This window comes from Gymnoscopelus microlampas (assembly GCF_963454915.1).
Source record: "Gymnoscopelus microlampas genome assembly, chromosome: 4".
Lineage (NCBI taxonomy): Eukaryota > Metazoa > Chordata > Actinopteri > Myctophiformes > Myctophidae > Gymnoscopelus > Gymnoscopelus microlampas.
Window position 1 is genome coordinate 47,327,908 of NC_139941.1, and position 16,575 is coordinate 47,344,482.

Consider the following 16,575-nt stretch of genomic DNA (forward strand, 5'->3'; position numbering starts at 1 on the left):
ACAGAACTTGGTCCTAAGTTTGGAAATGGTACCAGGGCTAACACCAAATAATGCTGTCACTCTGCATAACGGAACACCAGCTTCACTTGCCCTATTGCACGGGCCTTATCCTGAAGGGACAAACGTGGCATCTTTCCATGGGGGCAGTGTTGCTGCTTGGAGTACAAACTCAACAAAGTTGCAGAACCCATGTTCAGGTGCCAGTCACTCACCTGTGAGGCAGTCACACACCTGTGACTACTGGCACACACCTCTCAGCAGGTGTGTGCTGACAGGTTGCTCAAAACAAGAGTGATTACCAACAGAAGCATATTGGGTGATTTTGGCACATTTTTCGGAGGCGCTACCCACACGTTTAGCTGTGTTGCTCATTCCAAGAATGCACGATCCTTACAAGCTGTACCTCGTTGTAAAGGTGACTAATCAACGATAAAAATGATATAAAACACAATACCAATTGGTATTATTAAAGGGGAGATATAATTGACCGAAGTTAAGTTTCCGAACTTTTTTTGAGCAGTTTATATATATTCATGATCTCATTAATGATTGATCATGTCATGACTTGATTTAGTAAATTCGGTTTGATAATGCTGCAAATTCTAAGTAAATGGTTACGTTTATTCCTATAGGAGGAATACAGCTTTAAAGCGGCACTATGTAACTTTTTGTAAATGAATATGGTGTAATTTTGTCCAATCTGTATGGTAGAGAATGTTAATACAATATATAACTTAAATAATTGGGGTGTCACGTCAAAGCTCACCTTGACACAGGATCTGACACGAATTCTGACCTGATGGTCACGATTCAATTTAACCCCTGAAAAGCAAGTAGGCTCTATTAGCTCAATGGTAAAAATTGCAGCACTTGAGCAGGAAACCGGGTTCAAATCCGGGGTAGAAGAGAAACGTTACATAGTGCAGTAATAGATTTTTAACCCCTTTGAAAGCCAGGAGTTTTTGTTTGATGTTTTTGGTTTTGGTCTGATAAGGGAAAAAATATCAAAAAACTTAAAGAAACTTTTTTTTAAATTGGTCATATGCTTTCTGGATCTCCCTCAGCCTCCACAGAGTGCCATGAAACCTCAGAGAGATTGAATAAACAAACATTTCTAAAATAAATATTTTGGAGAATTAATAGCAGAGGTTATATGGAACATACAAAGATAGTCAGGAAGATCAACAAACAGAACACCTGATAACCCAGCATCATAAACTGAATTGGTGAATATATTATCTATTAAGGTTCCATTAGTGGCTGTGATTCTTGTAGGCTTGGTAATGAGAGGGTAATAAGCAGAGGCACTCAGTTGGTCAGCGAAATAATATTTATTGTCTCCGCCAGGCCGAAGGCATGGCGAGAGAGTATGTTTTACCCCCTGTCCGTCCGTCCGTGTGTCCGTGTGTCCATCTGTCTGCGAGCGGCTAATCTCCGGCACCGTTGGCCCGGTCGCTGCAAAACTGTGCACACACTCCCTGGATACCAATTCAGAACCTCTACCCCAAATTTCTCACATGAGCCTGTTAGAGCGCCACCAGGAGGCCATTTTTTTCTATTACTCCTACAGATTGTATCCAAACGTCACACAAATCGGTACACAGCATCTCGTCATGTGATCAACACAGATCTGTCCCATTTCCCATATTCCATCCTCATTGCCTAAGGTTGGCTTCCAAAGTTTACAGGAGTGGTCCATTTTGAACAAAATGCCTCAAATCATGAACGCAGCATGCGATTTCCGTGAAATTGTGCACACACATTCCCACTATGCCAAGGAACAAATGCCACTTCAAAACTTTCAAATCAGCCTCATGGTGGCGCTATAACAGGCCTATTCACGTTTTTACTTATAACTGCACCGATCTGCGTGAAACTTTGCACGCACACTCCCTAGAGAGGCCAAGGAACAACCTTTGCCCTGCATTTTTCACATCTGCCTTTTAGAGCGCCACCAGGAGGCCGACTTTTGGAAAACACATTTTTTGCTCTTACTCCTTCAGATTCTGTCCAAACATCACGCAAATCGGTACACAGTATCTCTATAGTCATGTCATCAAGACGGATGTGTCCGATATTTCATATTCCATCTTAATTGGCTAAAATTGACTTACAAAGTTTGCAGGATAGGTCCGTTTTGAACAAAATGCCTCAAATCATGAACGCAGTGTGCTATTGCCATGCAATTTCACACGCACGTTCCCACTAGGCCAAGGAACAAATGCCACCCTTTTCACATTGGCCTGTTATAGCGCCACCAGCAGGTCTAATTTAACAAAACACATTTTTGGAACAAAATGCCTCAAATCATGAATGCAGTGTTCGATTGCCGTGAAAGGCCTAAAAAGAAATGGCACCCTTTTCACATTGGCATATTATAGCGCCACCAGGAGGCCACAGTAACCTACCTGACCTGGCGGAGACTTGTGCCCCGAGGAGCACTTTTTCTAGTTTATGTTAAAATCACCTGGAACGTAACATAACTTATTCTTATAAGTTGAGGTTAGACAATCGATGAACTTATTATTGTTAGATATTTGGGGTCTGTAAATGCATCCTATGATGACCTTTTTCTTATAAGTAGGTATAGTAAGTTCTATGAATACAGCTTCAGCTTCCTGGCCTAGTGAAGAGGTCAGAACGAAGAGACATTTTCAGGTCATCTTGCACAAACAGAGATACACACCGATTTGATCTGTAGCTATAGTAATATGATTGTATCCTTGAATGTCGTACCATTATGAGACTTTCTCCAATGGTTAACCAGGTTTCTGTGAGTGTCCAATTATCTACTATATCGGAAGCATGGAGATAATTAGTACCGGTAAGTTAATTTAAATGTTTACATAAACTCCTAATATTCAAATGAAATAGGGAAAAGCAATTATCAGTATTTATAGTAGTATTGGTGACAAAATAATTTAAGTATAATGCAGTATGCAGTATGTTTAACATTTCTGAGATTAATGTCAGGGTCACCATGGGGATCATTATTGGAGGGACAGTACTCTCCACTGTGCCATTAGCTGAGCATTTGGACACAGACCTCGACACTGTGTCAGTGGTTTAATCTCTTATGCCACCTATCAAAATCATAAGGTAAGCTGTTTAATGCAATTTTACAGTACAAAGAAATGTGTGGCTATAAAACCATGGAACATTTTACACAATCTAACAACAGAAAAATTGCTACCACTGTCATTTGGTGATGTTTGCAACCACATTGATTTCAGTTATTTGGATTCCAGAGGTAGACATGTAGCTATTTCTCTTGGCTTGTAACTTTAAAACTGCTGCTCTGCACCATGTGTCTGTAAATCTAGCCCTACAGATATTTTATTTTAGTATTTGAATTGGTCAAACTATTTTACATCTATATTTAGTAGCAGCAGCTTTCATGTAGACTTGTTTTTATCCCTGTTGAAAACGCAAGGTGCTTTCTTAAAAACTTCCAAATGCCCACAGTTTAAAATATTTCAACTCCAAGCCCCCAGATAATAACGCTTATGGTCTTGGATAAAAGCAATGGTTAAATCTTCAATTTGAAATTTCTTAAACTGGCTATATATAGAACAGCAAGAATACACATTTAGAACGATCGTTATTATCGTTCTAAATGTGGTTATGATTTGAATGATTTTTTGAATACTTTATTGACAGTTTGCAAAAGGTATGGCACAGTTATACAATAATACTAAAACAGTTTGGTCCTGTGTATTCAATTCATCAAGACATATAAAGACATGCAATACTATACAAGAGATAATTAATACTAGGAGCAGTAAAAGTATATTTACAGAAAAACAATGGGGGGTAATTTCTTTTGGCAAGCTAGAAGACATGTCTAGGTCCAGTTGCAAATTGCAGACATGTGCTCTTTTATGGTGGTTTTGAAGGAGGTTAGGGAGTCGCACTTTTTGATGGCTGCTTGTAGGGCATTCCACATTTTGATGGCATAATAGTAGAATGAATTAATCTCCATGTTTGTTTTTGATAATCCAAAAACATCGTAGTTGTACATATTGTGCTCATTGTTTAGGAGTGCTGTGTGGGGGTCTCCTTTCATGCCTTTGCCAAATCATAGATTGGGACTTGGCCTTACAAAGACATTTCAGTCGTGATTTTTCTTGTTCTTTCTTTCTTTTTTCTTGAATAATCCTAACAGTTATGAAAAAATATTATCGATGATAAAACAAATTAAATCCTATAATATTATACAAGAATTAAAGAAAACACTAAAACAGCACTGTGCATACATGTGCTTTTGATTTGCATATTATTGAATATCTTGCATACATATATATCTGTGGTCGTTTAACTCCCTATGAGCCTGATCATCCTCCAGCAGGGCCCTACTAATGGTTCCAAAGTCTTGTCTCACTAAATGACAGTACGGAGTAGCCTAGTGTATGGTGGGAATGGGTCGGGGTTAATCAAGGACAGATGCAATGGGAAGAATTACAAGATAACCTTACGTATAATCTATTATTCCTTTGTACTCCTTGTGATAGATATGTGCAACTTCATTAGTATGTATTTCATTTTATTATGTTATTTTATTGTTATATTTGTGTTTTTACGTCTGAACGTTTTGGTTATATTTGTGTATAAAAGAAAAAAGGAAATGGAGCACTCTGATGAATGTATGTTGTATATATTTTGGACTATGTCCAAATATATACTGAGGATTTCATTGTGCAATGTTTATCTTTATTTTGAACATGAATGTTGAATATTTCACAACCATGGTACTTTTATTTGTTTCAGATTAAACTGTTTAGTGCAACAACAGACACTTTATAGCAGGAGTTAATGAACAATACCTGTTAATGATTATCTAGTTACATTACAGTCATTTAGCAGACGCTTTTATCCAAAGCGACTATACAATAAGTGCATTCAACATAGGTAGGGAACGAAACTACTAATCACCAGAGGTTTTAAGTGCATTTTCTGCCAAAACAAGCAACCAAGAGTATACCTAGCGCTAAGGTAAAAGTGCAATATATCAGCTACCTATTTCCTTAAACAGATGAGACAAAATAGCTAAATCAAATGAGCAGGAGCTTAAAACAAATAATTGTATCGACTAAACAAGATCCAATAAACAATACAACAATAAAACAAGTGTTCATACAACTAGGCCAGGCAAAGAGGAAGGGTTTCCTGAAGAGGTGGGTTTTCAGCCTGCGGCGAAAGATGGGCAGTGACTCTGCTGTCCTGACATCAGTGGGAAGTTGACGTCCTGTGTGCAGTTGTTCATTGTTTGTTCAGGGCTACTTCAGTTGTGCTTGTGCTTCAATGAATGTTACGGACAGAAAATATAGGTAAGTAAAGAGAACAGAAAATAAAACTAATGAACTAAACAAATTAACTTTAGCCTAATCAGAAAACATAATAAAAATCATCAAGATTAATTCAGGTGAACATTGGAATTGATTAGATGTTTCTATTTGGATCTCTTTTAGCCCATCGGCTAATCTTCCAAGAGTCCTATATTTGGAACAAATTCGGTTAACCTCCACTTTCTATTCTCTTAACTAGTTTTTCCAAGAGTCCTATTTGGAACAAATTCGGTTAACCTCCACTTTCTATTCTCTTAACTAGTTTTCATTACAATGTGGCATGGTCAGAATTTTTTATTTCAAGGGCAGCAAATACTGTGGCACTAGTTTGCTTTACAGAGTATAATGTTCAAAATTAGGCTTCTTTTGTTTATTTTATTTGAAATCATCAACTTTGTATCTGTATTCAGATGGAGTTTGGATCCAGAATTGTGTGAGTGAAGACAGACCTGAAGGACGTTATGGCAGAATCACTGCCTACAACATCTGGTGAGTCCAGTCAGACGGGATAAATGTGGACTGATGTAAATCTGTTGCTACCTTTTAAACCATTTTGAAAAAGCTGTTATTTACAACAAACAATAATGCAAAACAAAATGTCGGACTTTTACAATACTGATAATAGCACTTGATCCAGTTTCATATACAAGTTAAATTGTGGCTACTTGGATTTAACATTCAAGATTGAAGGTAATGTATATAGGTTAAAAACAAAAACTTACTTAATAAGAGTACAAAAGTATTGGTATCAAAATGTACTTAAAGTATCAAAAGAAGAAAGTACTCATTATGCAGAATGTCCCATTTCACAAGTTTTCAAATGTATAAATTGTATGAGAATCTTTTGAAAATAGTAGATCTTGCGACGCATTGTGAGCTTATAGATCGGCTATTATCAAATGGCCGAAATGATGTGTCTCCTTGATTTTTTTCCCCATTACTAAGCCAATAATTTGATGACCGGTGGAAAGATGCTAATGTCTCAAGTAGGAGATTAAAATGCAGGCCAATTGAGTCTCCGCCGGTCATCATGGGGTGTGTAATTGAGAGAAAATAAGTAATATTTTGGGTGAACTACTCCGTTAATGTATGTTTTGTAATAATAATCAAAATCTACAAAGTAGCTGGTAACTAAAGTTTTCAAATAATTGTAGTGGAGTAAAAGTACAATATTTGCCTCTGAGATGTAGTGGAGTAGAAAACTGGAAGTAAAGTAAAGTAAAAAGAAGTACAGTACATGAGTACTTTACACCACTGATCAAGATATATATTTGGCAACACAACATTATAATACATATATTGCATTGTTATTATATAAAAAAGGAAAGGAAATAAATAAATGAAAGTAATATACATACAGGTATTACTGGACTTCAGTATAAAATACAATAAAATGCTGTCCTGCAGAAATCCAAATTTATTTATGTTGCTGTTTATTGCAGCAACACAAACCTATCATCTATGGAATTGGCCAGTTGGTACTGATAGCTGCCAGTCCTTTAAAGTCAGGTTGATTGTGATTCTCAAAAATACAGCAAGGATCTGTGATCTGTCAGTCACTGTTGATCAATATTTTGACTTGAAAGCCATCAAATGGAACACAACCATCATGGAAACATCCATCATATCCTTCATATTCAGCATTTTCCAGTATAGAACTTACTAGTGAATATTGTAATGATAGTGGATAAACGGAGGGCAGCCAGAACTTTATGGCATGTGTGCCCTTTGTCATTATGGAATGAACAAGGGATGTTCAGTTTTGGTGACAAAGTCCATTAATGGGCGGAACATTTCCTTATTTTCAGTGGCAAAATTGTGAAAAAGTTGTTAGACATTGAGCCCTGATAAAGACCTCTGTTGGTCAAAACATTTTGGCTTTTGCCTTACGGCATTAATTAAGGCTGTTCTTTCTTTTTTTTTACAGTGAGTGCCCGGATCCTCAGTTTTTTTTATCCAGTTTTTTTGTTAGTCATGTTGTTAGTGGAGATTTCAGCCATCGCTGTGCAGTTGTTGTAGAGAAACAAATACATGTTCTTGTCTTAAACAGATAAACAAACAACCAGGCTAAATAACAGGAATATCATTTTATCAAACTGAAAACAACAAAACTACACAAAAAGCAAAAAAGATGTGCAATGTCATTGTAATTTGAAATATTGATTTAATTTAAAAACAAAAATGTTATTCTTTTAAAAATACATCTACCATACAGATAAGTTAACAAGAAATTAAAACCTGCTTACTTACCTTGTACTTTTCTACATTCTATAATATATATCATTACAGAAGGCAAGGGTAAAACACCTTGGACAAAGTGCAGGGGCAATGCGTCACTATCTCCTGATGGTGAGTAAAGCTGAACTGAATCCCAACTGCTTCCCAGCTGTTTAATTTGACATTTTTACAATCCCAAGACCTACAAGAATATCTGAATTTACCATTCCTGCTGTATTTTTACAAATTGCTCTGAAATTGATCAACTGGTTTTTAACCACTTTCAACCTGGCGTCCCTATTTTGGGCATCGCAAAACAGTAGAACATTTTCCAAATTTCACCTTTAATAGTTAATCTATGCCGATCTAAGTTGGTTACTTGTTATTTCGATTTACTTTGCTTGACCACAAATGTTAAAGGTAGGGTAAGTGATTTTCTTTGGTTAAAATAAGTGTTAAATAGCTCTATATTCTGATAGTACTCATTGCTATAGAGTGTTTGTTCAGTAAAAGGAGTCTCCTTGTCTCTCCAGCTCTTTATAAAACAGAAAATGCATTTTCGTTTCAGTTTCAGTTTCATTTCCCATTTTATCCAATCAGGATAGAGAACTCAATCAGGATACAGATTAAACAAGTGAAATTGGAAGTGATGACACTAAGAAATGAGCAGGCAAAATTGGAAATGGAACACTATGTGCCATTTCCATGAAGCTTATGGGTACTTTCTCCTGATTGGCTGAGATTTTGACACCTACCGGAAAATGTATTTTCTGTTTATTAAAGAGCTGGAGAGACAGGGAGACTCCTGTTACTGAACAAACACTCTATAGCAATGATTACTATCAGAATATAGTGCTTTAACCTTTTAACAAAATACTTTTTGTTTTAACCCAAAAATATCACTTACCCTACCTTTAAGTATGTTATTGAGTACCTAGATCTTGCAATCTCACAGTTGATTTAATCCGATACAATTGAAAACAGCAGAACTATGTTGAGCAAGGAGACTTGCCATTGGTCTGACAGGCCATTATTTCAAAGCCTCAATTAGAACAAAGCCCATTCGTCTGACGGCCTATTATCGTGAAAACAAACAAATACGCACTCCCATATAGCCTATGTCTACAGCTGCTCTTATCTGGATGAAACAGTCATAACAAACGTGCAAATATACATACCTTATATGTGGTAATAGCAATGGTACTGTATGTCTTTGTGAATCTTCATTAAAAAAAAATATATATATATTTTTATCCCACGATTTTGCAACCCTTTTTCACCCAGTGACAATTGTCTAAGTGATCCTGGGCGCTACACTCCCCCTGCCAGCCTAGGGAGCCCAGAGCTGAGCTCGTGCCTCCTTCAATGCATGAGAGCCAACTAGCCTTCTTATCACCTGACAGGGGAGTTTCCCCGGTAGGACGTAGCGCGTGGAAGGAACACGTTATTCCAACCAGTTCCTTTCCCCTCCATCAGGCGCCCCGGCTATCAAGGGGAGGCGGTATAGCGACCAGGATTACTGCATGTTTTTGTGAGGGTGTATACCCTAGGAGACACGGGGAGAACATGCAAACTCCACACAGAAAGGCCCTTTTGCAAACCCCACCTGGTATGGGCGCTGATGACTCGGAGGAGAAGACAAATGTCTTTGTGAATATTCAATGTTTCTTGTAAACAATTTAATCACAATTGTTGCTAAAGAAGTGTCTAGTATCCAAATGCAGTCCTAAACAAGACTATTAGATTTAGGCTACCAAACATATGAAGTATAAATCTTTTTTTTTTAAGTATTGACTATAATCATGTAAATGTCATGCCTGATTAAACTATAAACAGTTGGCCACAATTGGGATTATTTATTTACAAGAAAGAAAAAAACTTTCACAAGGGCCACCTTTGCTATTACCACAGACATAAAGATAGGTTTATTTGCACGTTATCAAGGAGAAAACCATCCGCATACTGGTTTAAAGTTCCCAAAACGTATTTTATTATATACGTAATAATAATAATAATAATAATAATAATAATAATAATAAAAAAATATTTTTTGGGGAGCTTTAAACCAGTGTAAATATGTTTTTCTCCTTGATTATTGCCTTGATGTGCATCTAGCCTAAATACAGGTACAACATGTGCACATAATCTTCTCTGTGAATATTTGCAAGTTATGACTGTTCTAGATTAAAGCAACTGTAGGCGACAGAGTATATACGTTTGGCAATCAGTTTTTGGCAGATGATGGTACAGCACCTTGTCCATGGTTCGGAATCAGGGATTTGGGGGTGTCAAATGTATATTGCAGTGTGTGCCCAATCCCTTGTTAGGCTTTAGGATTAGTTTACCTCTGTTTTCTTTTGCCCTTAATAACTTATTGTATTTTCACAAACACAAAGATACTGTTTACACAATTCTTGATTTTGTTTTGTGTGCCCACTGACAAAAAATGTCAAGGCTTTAAAAACACAAATTAAAAATTTGCCTCTAAATGATTTCAATAGCACATCATATCATGTGATCTATCATACAGATTAATTTGCAAGAAATTACAATCCATACATGTAATTGTACTTCTATATTCTATATCATTACAGAGGACAAGGGTCAAACTGAAACACCTCCGAAACGGCACAGGAGCGATGAGCTATTTTATCCTGACAGTGAGTAAAGCTGAACTGAATCACAACTGTTTCATTTGTAAAGATTTGACATGTCTGTAATCCTTGAAATTGACATTAATTTACCTGGTTATTGCAATGGTTGATTAGTTTGCTGAAAATGGTGAAAATTATTTTCCTTTTCTTTTTTGGTCTAAGGTCTAAGGATCATGCTTCTTGGGAAAAATGAAGACACAAAGATATCATTTGGCAACTTAATCACAGATAAATGTGGTTTCTTGCAAAACAATCTATCAACAAGTGTGATGGTAGATGGGGAGTGGCAGGGAAAGTCTGTCAGAGTGGTGAAAACACCAGACCTCTTCAGGCAATCTGTTGGATCAGTGGAACAGGAAATAGAGAACTGTGCAGCTCTTTGTTCACCTGGACCAAATGTGTTCCTGCTGTTAATGAATCCTTCTGAATTCACAGAGGAAGACAGACGCACACTGAATTTCATCATTCATTTGTTTCATCAAGAGGCCTTTAACCACACAATGGTCATCGCAACACCTAGGGGACGTGAAACAAATATCGCTTTAAAACAGGCTATACAAGATTGTGTAGGAAGAAGACTTTGCATGTTGACTAAACATGACCGTCAATCTCTGATGAAGAAGATTGAGAAAATGATTAGTCAGAACAGAGGAAGATACCTCACATCTGGTGAAGGTAGAGACACCATGACACCAAAGTTCAACCCTCCTCTGAACCTGGTGCTGTGTGGCAGAAGAGGAGCTGGGAAGATGTCTGCAGCCAATGCCATTCTGGGTCAGACCCAGTACAGCCCATGGTCTAGTTCCTCTACACAGTGTGTGAAGAGACAGGCAGTGGTATGTGGGCGCCGGGTGACCCTGGTGGACCTGCCTGCCTTGTATGAAACTTCTAAGGATGAAGGGGTTAACAATGCGTTGAGTTGTGTCTCTCTCTGTGATCCAGAGGGAGTCCATGCCTTCCTGCCGGTCATTCCCATAGGTCCCCCCACCGATGAAGATAAGGGAGAGTTACAGAGCATCCAGGATGTATTCAGCTCTCAAGTCAATGATTCCACCATGGTTCTGTTGACTGTAGAATCAGACCCAACCGCTCCAGCTGTTGCCAACCTTGTTCGTAAAGCCATCCAGGAGTGTCAGAGCTGTGGAGTCAGATACACTGTCTTCAACATTAAGGATAGCAAACATGTTCCTGAGCTGTTGGATTCTGTTGAGAAGATAAGACCTCTGGAAGGGAATCCACTCTGCTTCACAAGAGAAATGTTTACCAAGGCACAGATGAAAAAGGTAATTCAACAAGACAAACTCATCATCAGGCAACGAGCTGAACTTGAGAAGTTGAAAAATATGTCAGGTGATGATAACAATCAGAGTAGAGATTGCCTCAGAATGGTTTTGATTGGGAAGACTGGAGGTGGAAAGAGCTCCACAGGAAACACTATTCTGGGTCAGCCAATATTTAAATCCAAGGCCTGCCAGTCATCTATCACCAAGCGTTGCCAGAAAGAACATGGTGAGGTAGATGGCCGTCCTGTTGCTGTAGTTGATACACCTGGTTTGTTTGATACAAGTTTGTCCCAGGAAGAGGTTAGGCTTGAAATGATAAAATGCCTGAGTCTGGTGGCTCCGGGGCCTCATGTCTTCCTGTTGGTGTTACAAATTGGACGGCTCACATCAGAGGAGAAAGAGTCATTGAAGCTAATCCAGTCCGCCTTTGGAGAGAATTCCAAGGACTTCACCATCATTCTTTTCACAAGAGGAGACACACTGGAAATAGATAATCAGGCTATTCAGGACTATGTCGAAGAGAGTTGTGATGATTCTTTTAAGAACCTGATTAATGAATGTGGAGGAAGGTACCACGTCTTCAACAACTATTGTCAAAACAACCGTAAACAAGTCAGTGATCTGCTGGTGAAGGTTGAGAAGATGGTGAAGGTAAATGGTGGGGGGTGCTACACCACAGAGATGTTTCAGGAGGCTGAAGCAGCCATTCAAAAACAAATGGAAAAGATTTTAAAAGAGAAGGATGATGAGATGAAGAGAGAGACGGAGGCCCTGGAAATAAAACATAAAGAACAAATTCAAACAATGAGTAGAATGATGGAGGAGCTGGAAGCTGAAATTAACAAGGAGAGAGGGAAAAGAGAAGAACAACTGAAAGAAAAGGAGGATCATATTAAGGCATTGACAGAGGAGAGAGAGAAAGAACAGAAACAAAGAAAAAAGGGGGACAGAGAAAAGAAGAAAGAGGAAGAAATGGAACAAAAGCAGTGGAAACAAAGACGTATGGCCTTGGGGAAAGACAAAAAAACATCAGAAAGAAATTATGAAAAATTGGAAAACAAGAGAAAAGAAATGAGAAAACAAGAAGAGGCTTGGGAGAAGGAAAGAAAAGAATGGTGGTATAAAAGAGCTCAGGGTGATAAAGAAGAGCAGCAGATAATAGATAAGCTTCAAGAAGAATTTGATCAGGAAAGAGAAAAACATAAGAACAAAATAAGAGAAGAGTTTCAAAACAAACAACAAAAAGAAAAAAAGGAATGGCAGAAAATCCAGAAAGAGCGTGAAGAAAAAATGAAGGAAATGGAGAAGAAACACACAGACGAGGCCAGAAAAAAAGCTGAGGAATTCAATGAATTCAAACAAAAGCACGATAGGAAGTTGGAAGATGCCATAGAAAGTAAATATGCTGAAATAAAGGAGCTGGAACTGAAACAAGCTTCAGAGATTAAACGGATCAAAGGAAGCTCTGATATGTTGCATGAACTTAAAGTGAATGAATTGAAACAAGAACTAGAAAAGAAGAACGAAGAACTGAACAAATTGAAAAAGAATGAGAGAAACTGCATCATCAGCTGAGAGCATTATCATGCTTTTAAAAATAAGTTTATTATAGTTATTAATCTGCCACTCACATGATTTGACTTTTAACTGCACATTACTGTATTCATTTAAATGGAATGTGTGGTAGACTACTGATTAGTAGGGCTACTAGAAAACAGCCTATGCATACCTCAGATTACAAACAATGCCAGATCACTATTTATTAATTACTAATTACTTTTGAGACAAGGATGCAAGCTTGATCTGATTGATATTAAACATCCTTGGTCTGCTTAATTATATTAAATTACAAGGGAATGACTTTGTATTTGTAAAAAAAACTAACATTTAACTGTAACGTTTAAAGCTTTGTATTCCTTACGTTAAACAATCTTGTTAAAATCTTTGTCTTCATCCTATAAAACAATGTGGTTAAGTATTAAGCCTTTGCATTGATCCTGTTAAACGATCTAGTTAACTAGTAAAGCTTTGTATTGATTCTGTAAAACTATGTGGTTAACTAGTAAAGCTTTGTATTGAGTCTGTAGTGTTACTTTATGCAACATAACCAGTAAATGTGGTCATAATGAGAAAATAAGAAATATGTAATATTTCAAAACATATCAAAAGTCACCCACCTTTTAGGGTTGAAACTTGAAACTATATGAATGAAGGAATGTTTTATTTCCGTGTCCGGACAATTTCTTGACCCATCCCACATGGGATTATCAGACAATTAAAAAAAATAAAAAAAATAACAAACATTCCAGTGTATACCCAACCAGCAACTCATTATACAGCCTGATCTTAATGATAATAGAATTCATACATTCATATATATAAATTATAATATATATATAAATTGTTTGGCATTATCTTTGTATTTGATACATCCCATAAGGCTTACTGTAGGCCTACAGTACATCACAAATGTGTTGCATGGATTCAATTCATTCAGTCATTTCGCAGACACTTTTATCCAAAGCAACTTACAATAAGTGCATTCAACATAGGTAGGCAAGAAAAACTACTAATCACCAGAAGTCTTAAGTGCATTCTCTTCTAAACCAAGCAACTAGAGTATACCTAGCGCTAAAAGTGCAATATATCAGCTACCAACTTTCTTAAACAGATAAGACAAGTAGGAAATAATGTATACATGTTGTTAGATTCTACATCATACAACCTTGACCTATATCAATTTCAATATATAGGCTACAGTACTTTTAACAAAATTCAACTTTAAGGTTCTTGACACATGAAAATATTTTTTACATGTTCTAGATATTCGTTGTTTATTGAACATTACTTAGTGGAAAACTTTGATAATGCTTGGAGATTATTTGTATTTGTAAGCCAAAAAAAAAACAGGAAAAAAAACCTTGCCTTTAACTGTGCCGATCAAAGTGCTTGGTCACCTTAGTCCGGGAGGGACCCTGCATGGTGAAATGGAGAGCCCTACCCCAAGAATGGCCTTCATGAAAACAGAAACAAGGTACAAATGTATTAGATATATTTAACCTTTGACAGCAGCAGCACAGAGTGTAATTAATATCACAAAACCGGGTTCTGCTTTTTTTTAATTATAGAAATGTCCACTTCCTATTACTATTTACTATTTGAAGATTGTGAAGTTCCGATCGGAGCTATAGAGCACCGAAGTCCTGACGTCACTGCCAGTAGAGGGCGCTTTCCACAGGTTCATCGCTTTACTTTTTGTATTGATATCCTCATTGGGGAATCTTAGATCGCTTCATATAAGAACTGTGTTCCAAAAATATGTACACATTTACCCAAAGAGTAACACAATATAAACACTAGAAACGAGTCAAACAACCCAAAGACTACATTTCCCGCGGCTGCTGTGGGGACAGTGATTTCAGACCCGGAAGTAGTAGTTCTTATTATTTTAAGGCAGAATTAATTCAATTTTCGCCAGAAACAGGCTGCATCAAATATGAATGAATATCGTAAACGGTGCAGAGCCACCCCCCTGACAAAAACGCCAGGGTGGTGTGTTTATGTTTGGAACTCAGTTCTTATATGACGTGATCTAAGATTCCCAAATGGGGATTTCAACACAAAAAATAAAGCCACGAACCCGTGGAACAGCGCCCTAGTGGCAGTGACGTCAGACTTCGGTGCTCTATAGATTTAACAGAGCCTGTGGTGACTGACTGCTTTGTCCTATAGACCCCTTAACAGACGACGTCACACTGGTTGCAAGCGTCAAACCCATTCTGTCAGGTCTCGCTAGGGCGCGCAGCACTAGCCAACACACAAGAGGGGGTTGGGGTGTGCTGAAACCAGCGCACCCCAAAACAACAGGTCGAGAATTGATAGTATGAAACAATCACCTGTGCATCCAGTCTCAATGTTGGTAAAAAAATAATTGGTCTATGAACTAAACCTCTCTCCCAGTGTTGCCAGATTTTGCAAGAGAAATAAGCAACCAGGTCTATGAAAACAAGCCCAAAAGAAGCCACTATAGGCCACATCGAATTTTTAAAAACATTTTAACAACTCAAATCTGGTACGGTTGGGGGTCCCTGGCACAAAATATTTTTAGATCGGCGGTCTGTGGACAAATAGTACATATTAATTTGGGGGTCCTTGACATTAAAATGTTTGAGAACCACTGGTTTAAACAACATTAGGAAACAAGCCCAAATAAGAAACTACCTGCACTTAAACAAGCCCAAAAAAACAACAACCCACAACTACCAATATTTACAAGCAACTTTACAGAAAAACAAGTCCACCCTCGCTTATAATAAGCAGACCTGGTAACATTCTCCCTCAGAAGATCTCGACAGGGTAGATTACTTTTTCTCCCACTCCCACCTTCTCCACCAGTATGAATAAGAGACACTTTCTGTTAACCTGCAATCTTATGCTTTATTCTGCAACTAGGAAAGATTCTCATGAGCCAGGCATCTCCTAACATTTTTATGAAACTTATTGACAATCTACTTATCAAGTAAGACCAAGAATCAAATAAACAGGATCAAGTTCAATCTCTGCATCAAAGATTACACTCAGCTGTACAATCCCGAACCAGCATCGTTCAATTTTATAACATGACCATATACAGTATAATCACAGACCTCAATCTTACACTTAAGGCAGAGAGGAGACAGACTAGGATTCACTTTATGGTGAAGGCTAAGTGAAATCTGAAATCGATGTAGTTCTCAGCTGAACCAACCAGGCTATATTGCACACAGTCTTTTGCATTTTCAAATATTTCACACCAAATCTCTAATGCAATTTCCATCCCAAGATCCCTTTCCCATTTTCCCCATGTATCCTGGGTGTTAACACTTAAATTACATAAAATTAGATTAAAAGGCCATAAAAATGGCCCTTATATGACCCATTGCCAGTGCCCTCTCAATCTATAATAGTTGATAATGTTGTACGCTGGAGAATGAAATTCCTCACCTGTAAAAATCTAAAGAAGTTATGGCGAGATAAGTTTTGTTGTATTTGATTAAAAGACATGAGTAGGAATATCAAATAAATCTCCAAATGTTT

At 37.5% G+C, this 16,575-nt stretch overlaps 1 protein-coding gene across 1 annotated transcript; it reads left to right on the forward strand.

Moving 5' to 3' along the window:
• Window positions 1-10,866: 10,866 nt before the first annotated feature.
• On the forward strand, window positions 10,867-15,903 carry LOC311044113 (GTPase IMAP family member 8-like; the record flags this gene model as incomplete). The annotated part of the gene is made up of 2 exons (XM_084055533.1): window positions 10,867-12,396; window positions 15,895-15,903. Exons 1-2 carry the CDS (start codon window positions 10,903-10,905, stop codon window positions 15,901-15,903), a joined length of 1,503 nt encoding a protein of 500 aa, XP_083911659.1. The 5' UTR covers window positions 10,867-10,902.
• Between the last annotated feature and the right edge of the window lie 672 nt (window positions 15,904-16,575).